This window comes from Notolabrus celidotus, chromosome 16 (genome assembly GCF_009762535.1).
Source record: "Notolabrus celidotus isolate fNotCel1 chromosome 16, fNotCel1.pri, whole genome shotgun sequence".
Classification (NCBI taxonomy): domain Eukaryota; kingdom Metazoa; phylum Chordata; class Actinopteri; order Labriformes; family Labridae; genus Notolabrus; species Notolabrus celidotus.
This window is the reverse complement of record NC_048287.1, coordinates 22,898,703-22,915,413: the sequence shown is the minus strand read 5'-3', so window position 1 is coordinate 22,915,413 and position 16,711 is coordinate 22,898,703. Positions and strand designations below refer to the sequence as shown.

General features: G+C 40.0%; 1 protein-coding gene and 1 long non-coding RNA gene across 2 annotated transcripts in view; both read right to left on the bottom strand.

Moving 5' to 3' along the window:
- Nucleotides 1–2,037: 2,037 nt before the first annotated feature.
- LOC117827499 (chromosomal protein D1-like) lies at nucleotides 2,038–6,290 on the bottom strand. Its single transcript, XM_034704061.1, has 2 exons — nucleotides 6,135–6,290; nucleotides 2,038–4,939 (listed from the first exon to the last, which is right to left on the bottom strand). Exon 2 carries the CDS (start codon nucleotides 4,909–4,911, stop codon nucleotides 3,535–3,537), a length of 1,377 nt encoding a protein of 458 aa, XP_034559952.1. The 5' UTR covers nucleotides 4,912–4,939; nucleotides 6,135–6,290; the 3' UTR covers nucleotides 2,038–3,534.
- A 4,204-nt stretch (nucleotides 6,291–10,494) lies between these two features.
- LOC117828118 overlaps nucleotides 10,495–16,711 on the bottom strand; it is a 33,214-nt gene continuing 26,997 nt past the window's right edge. The window contains exons 6-7 of the long non-coding RNA XR_004634333.1: nucleotides 11,594–11,671; nucleotides 10,495–11,247 (exon numbers count right to left, since the gene is read on the bottom strand). This is a non-coding gene — a long non-coding RNA (uncharacterized LOC117828118). The remainder of the gene's footprint in view (nucleotides 11,248–11,593; nucleotides 11,672–16,711) is intronic.

Sequence of the window (16,711 nt, the reverse complement as noted above, 5' to 3'; positions counted from 1 at the left end):
CTGCACATATATGTGAACATATGTGTATGAATGTTTATAAATGTATGTCTAAAGTTGTTGAAACTCAATAAAAACAATGCTGGGAAAAAGAAAAAAGTGTTTCATCTTTTGTAAAATTGTTTTCTTAAATGCAAATTTGTTTTGGCCTTGGTAAAAGTGTTTTGCTGATATAATTTTGTTTCATAAATGTAAAAATGTTTTCCAAAATGTAAATTTGTCTTCAACTTTGTAAAAGTGTTTCATCTTTTGTACATTTGTTTTGTCCTTCAGGGCCACCGTACAGAGGAATGTCCTTTGAATTTGTGAAATGGGCTATCTGATAAACTATAAACATTCTCTATTTATCTAAAAAAGTCAGCACAAAAATGTGACATTTCATATTCATTTTTAACTACATTACATGTTAAATTTTCGTCTCTACTCGTTCATTTCTCCTATTCCATTTTTTTATTGAAAAAGTAATCTAAGCTCTAAAAGTAACAATTTCTGCTTGTGATTCAACCATGTTTATATTTAATTGTGCTCTTTAATCAATGAGTTGCTTATACAGAAATAAATGCAGCTTCCCATAGTCTTGTGGAAAGAGAGTTGTTGAAGCAGTGTTTTTATCTGTTTTAGATGATGGTGATGTGATTTATAAACATGCTGCAACTTCAACTCTTAAACCCTTGGACTCTGTTTACCACTCTGCTCTCAGATTTATTAATGGTGACAGATATGACACCCATCACTGTGTCCTGTATGAGAAGGTTGGTTGGCCCTCTCTTGAGCAAAGGAGGAACAAACACTGGCTTTTGTACATTTTTAAAGCGCTGGTTGGAAAGCTCCCCACCTACCTTACAGACTTGTTGGAATTTAATTCTGGATCCATTGATGCCCCGAAATCATGGAATACCCTCCAACAGACTTTAAAGCTGACATCAATTCCCTCTTTTGCAGAATTTAAGACTTTGATCTCAGACCACTGTGTCTCAAATTGTATGTTTTAATTAATATATTATGTTGTGAATAATTGTGTTTGTTGTTTCTAATGTGCCTGTGATCTCGACGACATTGGAAATGAGGGAAACCTCAATGTCTTTTCGAGAATAAATAAAGGTTTTGAATTGAATTGAATTATACAAAACTACAAGTATATCTATTATCATATTCTATTTCATACCCTTTATCTCAGAAATTCAACCATATATTGCCTTATGGCGCATATACTGAATATGGGTTATATTTCTGAAAAATGTCAGACATAAAGTCACATCTGTTTATTTATTTTTTCTGAGTCAAGAGTGACGAAGGCCATCCTCTGAAACATTGGCTGAATCTCAATTTCCTCCCTAAACCCTGAGCCCTGCTTGACTTGTCATCACCTAGAAAGTGATCCTACCGTGCAGACTGCTTAACCACAGAATTTATAATATATATTAAAAAAATTATATAGATTATACTGTATATTTGTGAAGAAACATAGATTAAGGTTGATTCAGACCATTTTCTAAATCACAGACTGAGCAGGGATGCACCACAAGTCAGTGAGTGTGTGTGGACATTGAGATTGGGTCATTTTCAGCTTGCCAACACTCATGATTTCCGACTTGTATTTATTCTGATCCATGTCAGGTATTTAAGGTGAACGTATACATTTGCAGATTGAACTCACTTTTAAATAGAAAAACTGGTATTCCTAAAGACTACACAGCCAAATATATTACATAAATCATGTAATATTTTCTAAATGTTAAAATGCATCTCTTCCTTGATTCAGGTTGGTACCTAATATTACAAATAATGTGACGTGCAAATCTTTTTACCCCTGGTATCATTTTTACAGGGTGGAGTGATCCATCTGTAACAACAAACAGTCTTTGCCTAAGCTTGAATCATGTCCTTTGAGTTTCTGTAAAGTCATCAGACAGGAATGGTGAGGGTGGAGCTGCTTCCCCAGAATAATACAATAAACAGCTGATTAGCGTTGATGTAGCTCTTCCTCCATCACGTAATCTGTCTGTAGGTAAACAATAATAAAAGGCAGCAAACAGGATATAAAACGGCAAGATCAACATTTTAATTCAAGAGTATAATCTCACAAATTGACTTCTTGTTCAAAACACACATAATCCGAACATTTCCATTTAAAACAGTTTGACCTCACGATGCCGGATCAAATTTGATGTGATTTTCAAAACCATTGTTCTCAGTTTTCTTCCTCAGCTCACATGATTTGTTTGACGACGTGACACACAGAAGAAGCACAGTTTGGCATTTGGAAACCCGACAGCAAAGGTGTTAACATCCTCTATAATGACATACAAATCATGTGACAGCTTTACACAAGGTGCTCAAAAAAAGTCCAATCTTTGTGAAATCAGATGTTTTTTTTACCTCATGGTGGTCCTAAGTTGGAGAAACAAAATTTAATAAAAAGCTTCACAGATAAAACATAAAAGAAACAAAAAAAACGGCCGCTAGACAAAAACAGCTGATACTAACAAACGAGGAGAGGAGGAAATCTTTAGGGCGACTGTGAGTGTCAGGAAGGCATTTGATGCAGTAGTTCAATCGTGTGGAGGAATGCATTAAAAAAAAAAACCTTAACTGGACAACTCATTGATCTGAAAAACACTAACTGATGATACATTCAAAGCTTTGGCTATTAAGGCAAACTAAATATGACGACATGGAAATGGCATTAAAAATAAAACGAGACAGGATTTCGACACACAAGTCTTCAAACTCATTCAATGGAGATCCGAAGTAATTTCACATCTATACTAAAAACATCGTAAAAATCAAGATTTGGAACACAAAGTCTCATTCCGACGGAGAAATTTTTTCAATTGGGTGTTCGGGTATCCTTTGAATGAACAATTTACAGTTTAGTATTTGTGTGGATAACTAAAAACAGATCATGTGAACGGGATCAGTTGGTAAATTATCTAGTTTTCAGACATTTATGATTTAACTTGTATGCCAGTTCATCCTAAAATATGAAGAAGTTAACTCAAGGAACACAACTGGACTGCATTAAAAACAGACTTCAATGCTAAACATGAAAGACAGTTCTCACAGAGGCTGGTAGGACAGAGGCTAGTCCGATGTGACGTCAAGACTTTGGCTCTCTATGGTTTCACTGCTCTTTGTTTTTTTGTCTATCCTAATTTTTTCCTCTATCTGATTCATTCCCAAGCAACCTTTCCACTGTTACAGTTAGACTGACAAACACTACATCTGAAAGCTAAATGAACGCTAAAACAATTGGTCTAGAATAATAAACTCTACATGCCAGTTTGAGTAAAAGATATTAAGAATTACTGCTTACTCAGATGACAGAACTAAAATACGCTAAAAAAACAAACAAAACCCAAGCACATTAAATCAACATGGACAAGTTAGTCAGGAAAAAAGGAGAGCTTGCTGAATATCCAGCCTACCCAACTGACAAAATGTCAAGTATGTTTTTTTTTCTTCTTTTTTTCTCATTGACAGGATTGTATTCAATAGTGACTACATCAGCTGTTCTGATCATAACAAGGTGGTTCATCAAGCCTGATTATTGTCTTCCAAGCCTTCTGCATCGGCAAGCATTTCTTTAGTATCATCCTCAAGCTCGGTGGGCGTCATCTCCTCGCTCTGCTCCACAATCTGCTCCTCGTGCTGCTCCACCTCCTCTTCTCCGACAGCAGATGAATCGCTCGCTGCTTTGGACTCATCGGGGAGATCGCTGGCGAGTTGTGTTTCGACTTCGACTTCGTCGGCTTTGTTGACCGAAGCTTTAGGACGGCCCCTCTTCCTCGGGGTTTCGCCGTTTTCTCCACTCTTTGGGGGTCGGCCTCTTTTTCTTGGAGATGCAGCGCTGGGTGAGGATGGAGAGTCTGATGCTTTCTTGCGTAGATGAGCGCCTCTCCCTGACTCAGCCTTGGGAGGTCGACCGCGTCTTTTAGGAACTGAATCAGCCTCCTCCTCAGGGGGATCAGCACGTGGGTATTTCCTCGGCCTTCCTAAAGCCTTCCACACTTTTGGCATTTTCTTCTCCACAGTTAACAGCTCAGGGGACTTCTTGGGCCTCCCCCTTTTTACAATTTGTTTTCTTGGTCGACCCCGTTTCTGTTTTACAGGAGGAGGAAGGAGTGGTACTTTGCGAGGCCGGCCCACTTTACCATACTTCTTCTTGTTTAAAGAGCCTTTAGGCCGACCCCTTCGCTTCTGGACTGTGTGCTCTTCGCTATCAGACGTCTCTGAAACGCTGTATGTCGAGTCCTTAGCTTCACTGTAATTCACCTTTACCGTCTTCCGCTGACCTCTCCCACTTTCACCCAACAGTCTCTCCATCCTGGGTTTCTTATTAGGAGAGCCCTTTGGTCGACCCCTTTTTCTAGGTGATCCAGAGGTGCCTGCATTCTCTCTAAGACTTTCTGACTTGCGTTTACCAGACCCTTTAGGGCGACCCCTTCCTGGTTTTGGCACATCAGATTCACCATTCGGTAAGACTTCAGCTGAAGCAGAGAGAGACTTTTTTGGCCTGCCTCTTTTTTTAGGGGAACCGTCTGTCACAGCACTCTCTTCTTCACTGGTCTTACTTTTGGATCCTTTGGGCCTACCTCGGCTCTTGGGGGTTTTCACAGGGCTGTCAGTTTGGTCATCCCCTGATTCTTGCTGCCCTGTGGGTTTTATGACAGACATTTTTGGACGCCCTCTTCCCCTCTTGGGGGTGGGTGTGGACTCACCGTTGGAAATGCCTGACCCCAGGTCTGTTAGGTTAACATCTGTGACACACACCTTCAGTTTCTTTGACCCTTGTGGCCTCCCCCTCCCTCTTTTAACTGGAATACTGTTGGGTGTTTCGACAGTGGACTCATTGACCTCATTGCTCACAGCTTCTCCTTGTTCCGTCTCAGCAGTGCTTATTTCTTCTTCCATCTCAGGTTGCTTCTCTTGCCCCTGCGAACTGAACATTGAAAAGCAAAATGAATATTTTTACTTAGAGAAATGCCTGTTTTACATTATATATCTGCTATTATTTTAACCATCAACACATCATTAAACCATCAAAGTCAATTCTAAAAAAAAAACCTGCACATTTCTTCTTCTTGTTTTGTGGTGTGTTTAGAGCTTTATTTATCTATTTTCATTTTTACATATCTTATTTTATTTTAGTTATTGAAACTTCTTTCTTGATTGTACTTATGTCTGGGTTGCTGCAACAACTGAATTTCCCCCCAGGGGATCAATAAAGTAATATCTTATCTTAGATACTGTGGCTTACTTTCAAAATCAAATTTTATGATTTTATGACAATAAATATGGCTGATGATGTTATGATCAATAGTACCAAATAACAAAATAATCTAACATTTTTAATGTTAAAAAACGAATTAAAACATTCTCTAAAGGCAGCAATTTTATATTCTATATTTTTTGCTGTCAGCAAATAAAATGTTTTTAAATATTTAAATGAAGCTCAATGCAAAATGTATCCAACATGTTAAAACACAAATATTAAAATGAGTCTGGACCTGATGTGTAAATAATATAGTAGAAATAATCTAAACTTTGAAGTGAAAGCAGTGAAAGTGTATGTTTTTAATCATTTTTATAAATGTAAATAGGATAATGTAATTGCTATTACTGTTAAACAATTCTGATATTACAAATATAATAGGAACTAAAATAACACAGCTTTGCATAACTGATTATTTTTTTTATTGGTATTTTGACATAAAACAATTAGTTTTAAAACATTTATATGATAATTTCCACGATAGTTTTCTGCATGGCTCAGTCTATTTCCCGAAACACAGCCTTGTAACGGCGGGAAGATGTGACGCTTCTGGAAGGCTAGCAACACATTTTCAATTAACGTCGATGCGTTTTGTTTTTCATATTATTTCGATTTCCTGGGCTACATACTTAAACACAAAATAATGACAATAATATCAAAAAAGAAAGCAAAACCCACCTATATTTTTGATTATATGAGAACAAAAATAAATTCGGTCATGTTTAGGGCCTTAAGAAAAAGCTCCTACTATGGACCAGATTGTTTTCCAGTAAATAGTCAGACCCAAAATAGATGGCGCTTTAAAGAGTCGCTAGCCGAGATGTGCAAATAAATATTTCAATTAACAGAATGCATAGCTCACCTCAAGGATATCCTCTGCGCGTTTGCACCCAGTTTTTGTCTTTTTTCATCGATCCCTCTCACAGTCCGAGCGGAGAAAATGCGCGTTTATTGTTGCTGTGATGGCGGTTTGAATTTGCGGCCACTTCCGGGTGTTCGTTGCTTTAAATAGGCTCTGAAGGAAACTGCAACCCGCGCTTTAAGTTCCTCTTCAGCATCTCCGCGGACTCCCAGTCTTTCAGTTTCGTGGTGACTGTCAGTCCAATGTTTTCCTTTTTTAAAATGTTTTATTTGTACATTTATAATTTCAACAACCTCTTATCGATTTCTTAAATTATGTTAACAGTAACAGAGTAAATTTACCTGAGTACTGTACTTAAGTACATTATTTGAGTATCTTTTACTTCAGTATTATTTTTTTGGGGTACTCGTTATTTTTATTCCACTACATTCAGAAGACAATTGTAGTTCTTTTTACTCCACTACATTTCTATCAATGCTCTAGTTACTCACTACTTTTGCTTTGAAGTCAGCTTGTGAATTTCCTTCTCTTTTCTGAAATCTGATCCCTAAAATGTGTTTGTGTAGTTTTGTTTGTCTCAGTGGTTTTAGTCGTACCTTTATATCATGGGTCACCATGGTTGAATGTGGAGCAAACACAGAGCAAATTTCACTCAGATCAGGCAGTTCATTTAGAGGTGGTAATGATGGCTATAATTCTCCACCTGAGCACCCATGGTCATATCTTCAGCCCGTGTTAGAGGTTTTTGAAATGAAGAATGATACGTATTGTTTGAAATGTCCACCCTGTTTCCCACTCTGCCCAAACGTACACAAATTCACTGTCCATCCTGAGACAGTGTGTTGAGCTACGTAACATTTGTTGAATTCCAGATGAACATTTCAAACTAAGTTGTCTGTACTTTGAGTAACTTAGTTGCTGTATTTATTCCATGGTATAGTTTTTAGAGATTTCAAGTCATGTTTTCAAAATAAACATAATGTTACAGAATGTACTCCTATATATTCCTGAGTGCACTTATGTATTGTGAAAATACAACGTTTTGAGATTTTTTAAGAAGTACTTTGAGTACTTAAGTATTTTTAAAAGCAAGGACTTTAGTACTTTAACTCAAATAATAATTTGACAGAGCAACTTTCACTTGTATTGTAGTAATATTTGACCTGGAGTATCTATACTTTGACTTAAGTAATGAAGCTGTGTACTTTGTCCACCACTGTAAATCAGTGCTTCAAGAAGCAATATTCCTCCTCCTACTTGATTCCTCCTTACTTATTAACTTAATCTATCAAACAGTGTGGAAAAATATTAGATCATATAGCAGCTTTCATTTCAAGCCACTGCAAATCAAATAAAATGTCACCCCCTCCATGAGATATAGAGGAAACATCATCACAAAGTTTACAAAGTCATTGAAGTAATGAACAACTAATTATTCTGAATGTCTGTTTATTTTGATATTCAATGTAAATACCATCATTCAATAAGTTGTACATTTATTGCAGCTTTGCCGGGGAATAGGTAGCTGTGTGGCTCAGCACTGCCCCCTACAGTTTTGTTAAACGTAATAATAATCAGCCAGTAATACATATTATGAAGGAGCACAGAGGGACAAAAAGTGATGGTACTTTGATTAAACTCTATCTCTACACACCCTGAAATGCAAATTTTACTCAAAATGCTAAATATCTGTCACTTTTACCTTAAGGGATCAATAATAGCATTAATGCTTGAGAAAATATATTTAAGTTTTGCACCAAAATAAATTGACAAATTATCACAAAATTAATATTAAAAGTGAAGAACCTTGTAATGATAACTTGATGTGAATGTGAGTGGTTTAGTTTTACATAGGAGGCAGACTCAGAGCACTTAAATGAAGGCTCCATCAGTGGAATTTTTACAAGTGCAACCAGGAAGTATATACAACAAGAACATGGAGATAAAGGAACTAAGAATACAGTACATCCTGGGGTCCTTTACTGACTGTTCCCCCTTGCTTCTCACAGCCAACACAATTTATAGAGGCATGCATTACCAATTACCAACACTCGGCCTTAACCATTCTCCGCTGTAAGGTTGAGCACCTTAATCATTAAGCATTATGAAACAAACACACATAGACAACAGAATCGATGGATAATCAAACTTCCATGACATCACAGAAAGCTTAAAAGGTGTGGAAATGTGAGCAACCCCCCCTTTGGATTCAGATTTCCCATTGCAGGTAAGTTTGCAGGTAGACAAAGAACTTTGCTAATTTTTGTCACAGTGAACAGAAGCTTAGGTCAGCAAGATAAGCTAAGAGGTCAGTTTAATGTTTATCCTGCAGAGAAAAGGCTGTGAGCGAGAGAGAGAGCCTTTGAGAGGAAGAGACGGAGACGTAAGGACTTCAATGTTATTTGCATCAGTACTTCGTCAGTATTCTTTTATATCCTGTAAGTTGTAATGGGTGGGGGAAGGGTATGAGTATGACACAATGACAACACAAACAAAAGCAGGTGTGAGAACTTCAAAAAGGGTTTTTAATTTCCATGACAAAAAGAGAGGGTGGCAGAGAATAAAGGCTATGTCTGGATGTCTTCAAAGCTTTCGTATGTATCTGGTGTGAGTGATATATCAAACCTCTGGAGAAGAAATTACACTTTTTGTTGAAGTTAGATTTATAAGTGAGTACCTTTAGTTCAGTCTTCTGTACTCCTGCTGCTGTTTTACATCATCCTTTAATACCACAAGAGGCCATAGTGGCTGTAGTGCAGAAAATGTTATTTAGCAGAATCTGTAAGAGTTTATCTTTTACACATTAAAAGCAAAACATTAGAAAGCAATTAGTAAACATGTATTTTAATACCTTCTACATGCGAATATTAGGACTACATGCACCTTAATGTTTGCATCAAAGCACACTGGAAGTGCCACACTCCAGCTGCTACAACTGCAATCTGTCTCACCACTATCATCTCTCTCTCTCCCTCTTACCAACCCAGCCACAGCCTCAGCGGATGTCTGCCTAACATGAGCTGTGTTCTGCTGGAGGTTTCTGTCTGTTAAAAGAAGTTTGTCCTTGCCACTGTAACTTGCTAAATGCTGCAAAGTGCTCTGCTCATGATGGATTAAGATGAGGTCAAACCGAGTCCTGTCTGTAAGATGGGACTGGATCTTATCCTGACTTGATGTTGGGTCTTTGTTAATAATATAACATAGTCATAGAGTACGGTCTAGACCTGTTTGTTAAGTGTCTTCAGATAACATTTGTTGTGATTTGGCGCTATATAAATAAAGATTGATTGATTGAAAACAGCAGTTATTTTCAAATCATAAATTGTTCAAACTTGTTCAACTTATGAAGCATTAAGAAAGTCAAGTACTCACAAAACATGGGTCTCAAGGGGGTGTGGTTTATCATATTAAGATAAACTATGTGCAAAATGAATGGCTTCTCTGTCCTCCTTCAGCTGATTTGAATCTAATTGTTCACCTTGTTGGAGCTCCCCTTGTCTTTCCTATGCTTCTCCACAAAGGGGAACCAGACTGACAATAGAACAAATTTTTTGGGGGGGGGGGGTTTCAGAAACGAAAAGGAACTCAGGAGAGAGGCAGATTATGTTGCACAGGATAGTTGGATAAGGGGATGGAGTATGAGGTAAGGTTAGATTGATGAGGTCAGCATTGATAAGAAGAATGCAGGGGAAGAAAAGAAAAATCCAAATTGTGTTTATAAGTGTTTGAGGAAGAGAGAGGAAGAAAGAGAAAGTGAGAGAGAGGGGCTGTCACTTCAAAGAAGGAAAGAGAAGCTGAGAGAAAATGACAGACGTGGCCGGAGGAAAGGAAAGGAGCGTTTGAGAAAGACAACCCCTGAGAGACTGCTCACTGAACCCACTGCCCCGTCTCAACCCTCCCCCCTCCTCCTCCACCCCTTCTCCCTGTGTGCTTTGCCATGGTTACCAGACAGGGCTCCCAATGCAGCCAGTTAATGTGTTTTTCAGCGGCAGGAGCGAGCTGGGTACTAATGTGTCTCAGTCTGTCTCCGCACAATCAATGTCAACTGTCCTGGGATGCACAAACACACGGAGCGGCTGAGAGCCAGGGAACACTGAGCCGCCCTGGCCGGGAGTCTGAAAGAGAATTACCGCGTCACTTTTATTTATGCGCCAAAAAAATGCTCCAGGTCTGCTCAGGAAAATATGATGGTGATGAAGTTCAATGTGGAGCCTGATATGACTTTTATCTTAAAATAAACTCTATGCTTTTACAACCACAAAAATAAAACTAAAGATTTAATATAAACATAAGAGTAGTGTCTTTCTTAATAACTCTGCTTTAACTGCAAACACCAAAAACAACACGATTCCAAGTTTTTTACATTTTATTGTCATAATTTTGGTTAGTCAAGAACAGAACAAGGCACATTCTGTATGCACATGAATAAAAATTATAAATCTCTTCACAGCATCTGAGTTGTAAAGACTTTATTTGTCTTGTAGTTTAATTAAATATATCTGTTATCTGTCATCATTGACACCAGGATCAGGAATTTTTGCAATCATTTCATGCATATAATAAATTTATAAATACACAAGGACATGTGGATTTATTAATAATAATAAGATGCAGCTCAACCAAAGAGAACATTTCTTCTATTTGAAGGACTAGTATTTTTTTTTTTGAGTTGCTGGGAGGAGTTTAAACATTTCCATGACTGAAAACCATCACGGTGGTGATGAGTCTTTTTGTAAATGGAACCATCAAAGTGTTTGCGGTCACTTCAGTCTTGTAACTTTCATGGCTGTGAATCATATATCGGGGTCATGAACTTTGGCTGTCTTTTTATTGAACCGTGTAAAGTGTTCAGCTCACAAAGCCGGCCAAAAGGCTCTGCCCCCTCTGGAGAAGCTCGTCGTCATCTCTTCTTGGCTTTCCTTCACTGTCTGGAAAGTTTTCTCCAGATGAATCCGTGCAGTCGAAAACCCCTTTGAGTCCACTATGATCCGTGACACGTTTCTGATTCGTGACTTAAAAAAAAAAAAGGCTTCTCTCTATCTGATCACGGGACATGGTGTGGCCTCTGGATGCAGCTGCATGCAACTTTGTTCCCAAGGACCTCACCTGTGACCTTTAAATCATCACAGGTTAAGGGTCTCAGGGACAATGAAGCACACAGACACACAGCTCCCCTGAGCTGTTCAGTCAGCCTCGTACACAGATCAAATCAAACATGAGATATTCAATAAAATAAGTTACAAAACTTTCACATCAAAAATACATATTTCTGTGACGCATGTCAGGTAGACGAGCGTGAAGATATTTTAGCTGAGTCGGATTCACTTTCAACATTAAAGCTCCACATTTAAACAATTTTAACAACAAAGAAACACATTATGTTATATATTATATCTAACATTTAAAGAGATTCAGACTCTGAAATAAGAGACACTTATTACGTCATATTGGGTTGTTACCGTTGTTTTTTGTCGATGCGGATGAAGCCCGAAATGAACCTTGCATCTTGACACGTCTTCACCAGTCTGGATCCCTTCCTGCAGAAAGAGAGGTGTTCAGTTAGAGTTACATTGTTCAACATTCAAATATCAGTTCTCGTAGCGTTACTTATTTACTTATTTTTTCCCTCGTTTTCAGGGCACTTTTCCAGTCGTTCCTCCTGACATAGCCAGCGCCTGTTTTTCTGTGCAGGTCTGTGCAGTAAGACTTAAAAAAATGCCCCCTGCTGGCAGACAGATAGACAAAGCATTTATAGACAGACACACATACGCAGAGGAAAATCCTCAAATTTAATGTATAAATCAGAATTAGCTTATGGGATAAACACACGGCCTGTTTGAAGCTCCACCAAAGCGGTCATACAGTTCATAGAGACACACACACACTCACACACACACACGACTCTACTTGTATACATGCATGAAACATCCACAGACAGCTGTGCCTGCAGCCGCAGACTACACTGCCGTCTTATATTTCCTACAGGCCCTGTGATCTCACAGGATTATGCAATCTCTCCCCCATGACAAAGATGCTCAGCCTTCAGGGAGTAAAACTGATTTACTCTTCCCCAGACAAAATAAATGTCATACAAGCCTGACACTGCAGATGCCACATGGAGAATATGAGCCTGGGTCCAAACAACTAATGCACAGCTGAGAAGCTCTGTTTGCATCACATGTAAGTCTGTGCAGACGACAGCTTTATCGTCTGCCAACAACCCAGGACAAGTCTCTAACTATCACAGCCTGTCTGTGGCCAGGTGCACGTTCATGCAGGCAAACATGCGACTCCACAAAGGCACACAGAACATGAAGCCTTTTTGCTGCCAGTGTGAGAAATTAGCCTGCCTCTCTGTGTTTCCTCTTTGTCTCCGTGCTTTGAGATATTTGCCTCTGTCCCAGTTTTATGAGCTCCTCTGCTGCTCTTTAAAGCGCCAGAGACAAAGACCGGAGGATGAGAACCAGAAGCTAGAGGGAGGATGACGTGAAATGTTCTCGTGTTAAAATAATAACCTATGTCCGAAAGAATGAACATGAAGGTGGACACAAATGAAGGGAAGATGGCGACGGCGGACGTGGTCAGTCGAATTGCCTGTTAGCCGGCCCGTTTAAGTCATTCCGAACTCACCATTTGTCTCTGCCTGGTGTTCCTTACGTGAACACACACACACACACACATTTCTACTCATGTCCGTGCACACATGCATACAACAAGTGCATGTACACAAAACAGGTTTGCACACACACATAACAAAACAGTCTTTCGATGAGTTATTGATCCGTTTTCCCTTGTCTGGGAGAAAAAAGCACCAATTAATCCAGAGGTAAAGCAAATAACGCTTGATAAAACCTATCCTGCCTCATCTTCACAGGCTTCCTCTTTCTGAGAGCGCTGTACGCGGCGGCGAAAACAGAAAAGCTATTTCCCTCTCGCTACCCCTCCATGTCTCGCTCTCCTCTTTTTGTCTCTCCTCTTCTTCTATCCCTCTCTCAGGCGCTGTCCCTGGCTCTGTTTTGTGCCTGTTTCCCTCTGCCAAGTCACATCACTAATTCTCCAGGCGATTAGAGTCCGGGCAGACAGTGTCTATGAGGCAGGTACGCTGCAAACACACACACACACACTTACACACACACACACACACACACAGACACACACACACAAACACACACGCACAAGCATACATACATACACACAGACAGTGAAAACACACAGATTGCATTGATTCCATTATCTGGTGCTGTACCAACACTCCCCACTTCCCCCAACCCCCAACAGCGCCTCCATCTATGACCCCCTCCTCTTATAAATCTGTGTAACCTACATACATCACACACCCGTGCGCGCACACACACACACACACACACACACACACACACACACATACACACACACACACACACACACACACACACACAAACACACACACACATACACACACACACACACATACACACGCTGAGACACTTATGCAAGCATGCAGTATCTCCAGCTATCGCTCTTTCTTCTCCTCTTGCCTGAATACTCTCTATCACTCTGTTCCCGCCTCCCCTTGCTCTGTCTCAGCCCTTCCCCACATTTCCAGCCTCCCCTCCTCGTCTCTCCCCCTCTCCCCCTCTCTAACCTCGTGCATTTTTTCCAGGCGTGACGTCCCGTCTTGCAGTTTACGTTCACACGATGCCGTATCTCTTAATGGGTGTCTATTACTCTGTGTTTGATTGTGTGTGTTTGAACTTGCGCTGCTGTGCTCGTGCATCTGGAGGTGAGAGAGTCGACATGTTGGGAGGGAGGCGCGTGTGTGTAAGGTGTGTGTGTGTGTGTGTGTGTGTGCATGTCCCCGTTCACCGCTGTGTGCAACTGTGTGTGTTTGTGTGTGTGAGTGAGAGGAAGAGAGAGAAAGGGAGGGAACAGGGGGGAAAAGGCGTTGGAGGGAGCTCACAGACAGAGGCTGTGGATTTTACACAGCGTGAGGATCAAAGCCACAGACAGCCCAAAGGTGATTAACCTCCCAGCCGTTCTGACCACTACAATGCTGCACTTCTTTCATATTTCATTAACACAGCGGTCTGCAATCTGCACAATTCATCACATATCAATCCACCCGCCTTTGTTCCCTAAACTCCCCAAATATCCACCATCACTCGGTGAGCGAGGGGAGAGCCATCAGACCTTGTGAAATCATTTCGCTGAACTTTTCGATCTTTCACAAAAACTCCTGAAAAATGACACTGAAGAATTAAAAACACAATTTAGAATGAGTTGTAAATAAAAAAGGTGCTTTTTTTTTAATTCACACAGGTGTGAAGCAATAAAACCATGTTGTGAAATAAACTTCAAAGTGATTGCTTTTTAGCCTTGAAGAAGAAAAATGATATGAAATGTAATAAATGGAAGTAACTGGCCATTTTTCATAACATAGCATCTCGCGGGCGGCTCTATTGTGACGGTTGTATTTCCTCTTGAGTTGGAAGGAGCCGGGGAGTCGTTTCTTTGTGTGCGTACAGAAAAGAGCAATGCTCGGCACAGATTGCTGATATATGCTCTTTTTTCCCCTCCTCGCTGGAGCACTGCAACGCAATGCGGATACTGAGTGTCTGAGCCACTAGCCAGACACACTGGGGGACAGAGGGGGGTGGAGATGGGGGGTGTTGGGAAGCAGGGAGAGGGTGGGGGGTGGGGGGGGTTGCAGGGAGGAGAAGGGGAAAAGAAGGAGGAGGAGTAGGCGGTACAGCAAGTTCACATACAGCCCTGCTTCAGGACACAGTGAAGTGAAGTCTGGGCTTACTGTGACTACAGAGAGCAGCTAGCATAGACATAGACAGTTAGCCTAAGAGATTATTTTTTATAAATTCAAAGGCAGCTCTGCTTAATTTAAAATCAACTTGTATGTTTTGTGAAAAAATATCATTAATGACATATTTTGCTGAAGAGTTCAATCAAATTAGAAGCTTTAACATGCTGCATATTTTATATTTGAAACAAAGTTGTGATGATGGATTGAAGCCTGATTTAAAATCAGAGTAAGAGTTTCACTTTGCAAAACAGCAACACAAAATATACGTTGTCTAAATGTTCTTGTTTCACATGCTCGTGTAATCTCGTCTGACGGCTGGTCTGTGTTTTTTGTGCACAGAACGCAAAGACAGCAGAGATACAAACAGCTATTGATACTTAGCGCTTTACCCCATTGGTCTGCACCAAATAACAAATCAAAGAGCACTGCAGAGCAAGGTGGCATATCGGCATCTGGATTAGCTGGACCAAGACAGCAGAACCTGATTAGTATTTCAGATGTATTAGATTTAGAGTCGGTGCAGAAACAGTTTTGTGGCTTGTTTGTGTGTCATTATGATTAGAGGCTTGAAATTACATTTGATGAAGGAGAAGAGTTGAATTATTTAGACTTGAGAATTGATGTGAACATTGCACAGACATTTTTCCATCACTGCTGTGAGCATTCACTAGGCCTTTACTAAAAAGCTGCTTCTAAATGATGGTGGAAAAAACAAGAGACTTACAAAAAGAGAATGTAATGAAATCAAAATTTGAAGCCCTGATTTGTAAAAATCTACAACAAGCTTTAAACCTCTTTAATCTTTGCCACTCTATCACACTTAATATTAATAGTATTTTCGTATAATGCATACAAGTTTTCTCTGACTTTCTGCCCCTCCTCAGTTCAGTCTTCGTACTTACCACTCCAACAGGCAAAAAAAAGTTGTGGCAGCAGCGTGAAGTCTGGGTGACACCGCAGGGAAAGCTAGAAGGTTGTACAGTTATCTCCAGGCTGTTTATTATGCGAAACCATACAACCAACTACCTCACACTGCAGAGCACCGGAGCGGGGTCAGCGCTGGAGTCTCCTCCTCTTCTTCAATACCGAATCTTTTTTTTTTTACTACTGTCTGTCTGTCTTTATCTGTCTGATTCTGTCCCTCCCATCTTTCTTGTTTTCATCACACATATGTATAGACACAGAAATCTCTTACAAAAAGAAATAGAGCTATTTCAAAATATAGAGAAAATGAGACGAAAATACATTTTGAGATGATAGATTAAAGGTGAATAATCATGAAATTGTTGAAAGTTAAAGGTATGACAGCTAAATCTGGCTTAATCACTGCACTCTCTGATTTTTTTTTGTGGTCCTGTCTCCCTCTTGTGGGTATAAGCAGTACAAAGACCCCCCCCCCCCCCCCCCCCCACCAGAGGCCAAGGCAGCTCTTCACTGTCTCTGAATACAAAGACGAGCAGTTAACCTGCAGTTGCTCACTGTAGGCGTCTGCCTGACCTACTTCTGCGAGTGGAGCCGGTGGAGTCTTGCTTCTCCTCAAAGACTCGATTCAGCACAACTGAGCTCACTTCATTGTCATTCTGAGGTGAAAGTCGAACACTCCTCTGCTGTTTTCATTTCACTGAACCAATACTTTAGATTCCACTAGGTAATGGTTCCTGACGCAGGCTGGTATTAGATGTCACACCGGCTGGTTGAAGGAGAGACATTTCAGTTTGTTGTGCCTTCACTTGACTGGAGTAGTATAGACACTATTCTTCATGATATTTTAAGGTTGCAACTA

Coding starts and splice junctions, on each gene's coding strand:
- LOC117827499 (XM_034704061.1), bottom strand. CDS start 4,911: ATGGAAGAAGAAATAAGCACTGCTGAGACGGAACAAGGAGAAGCTGTG.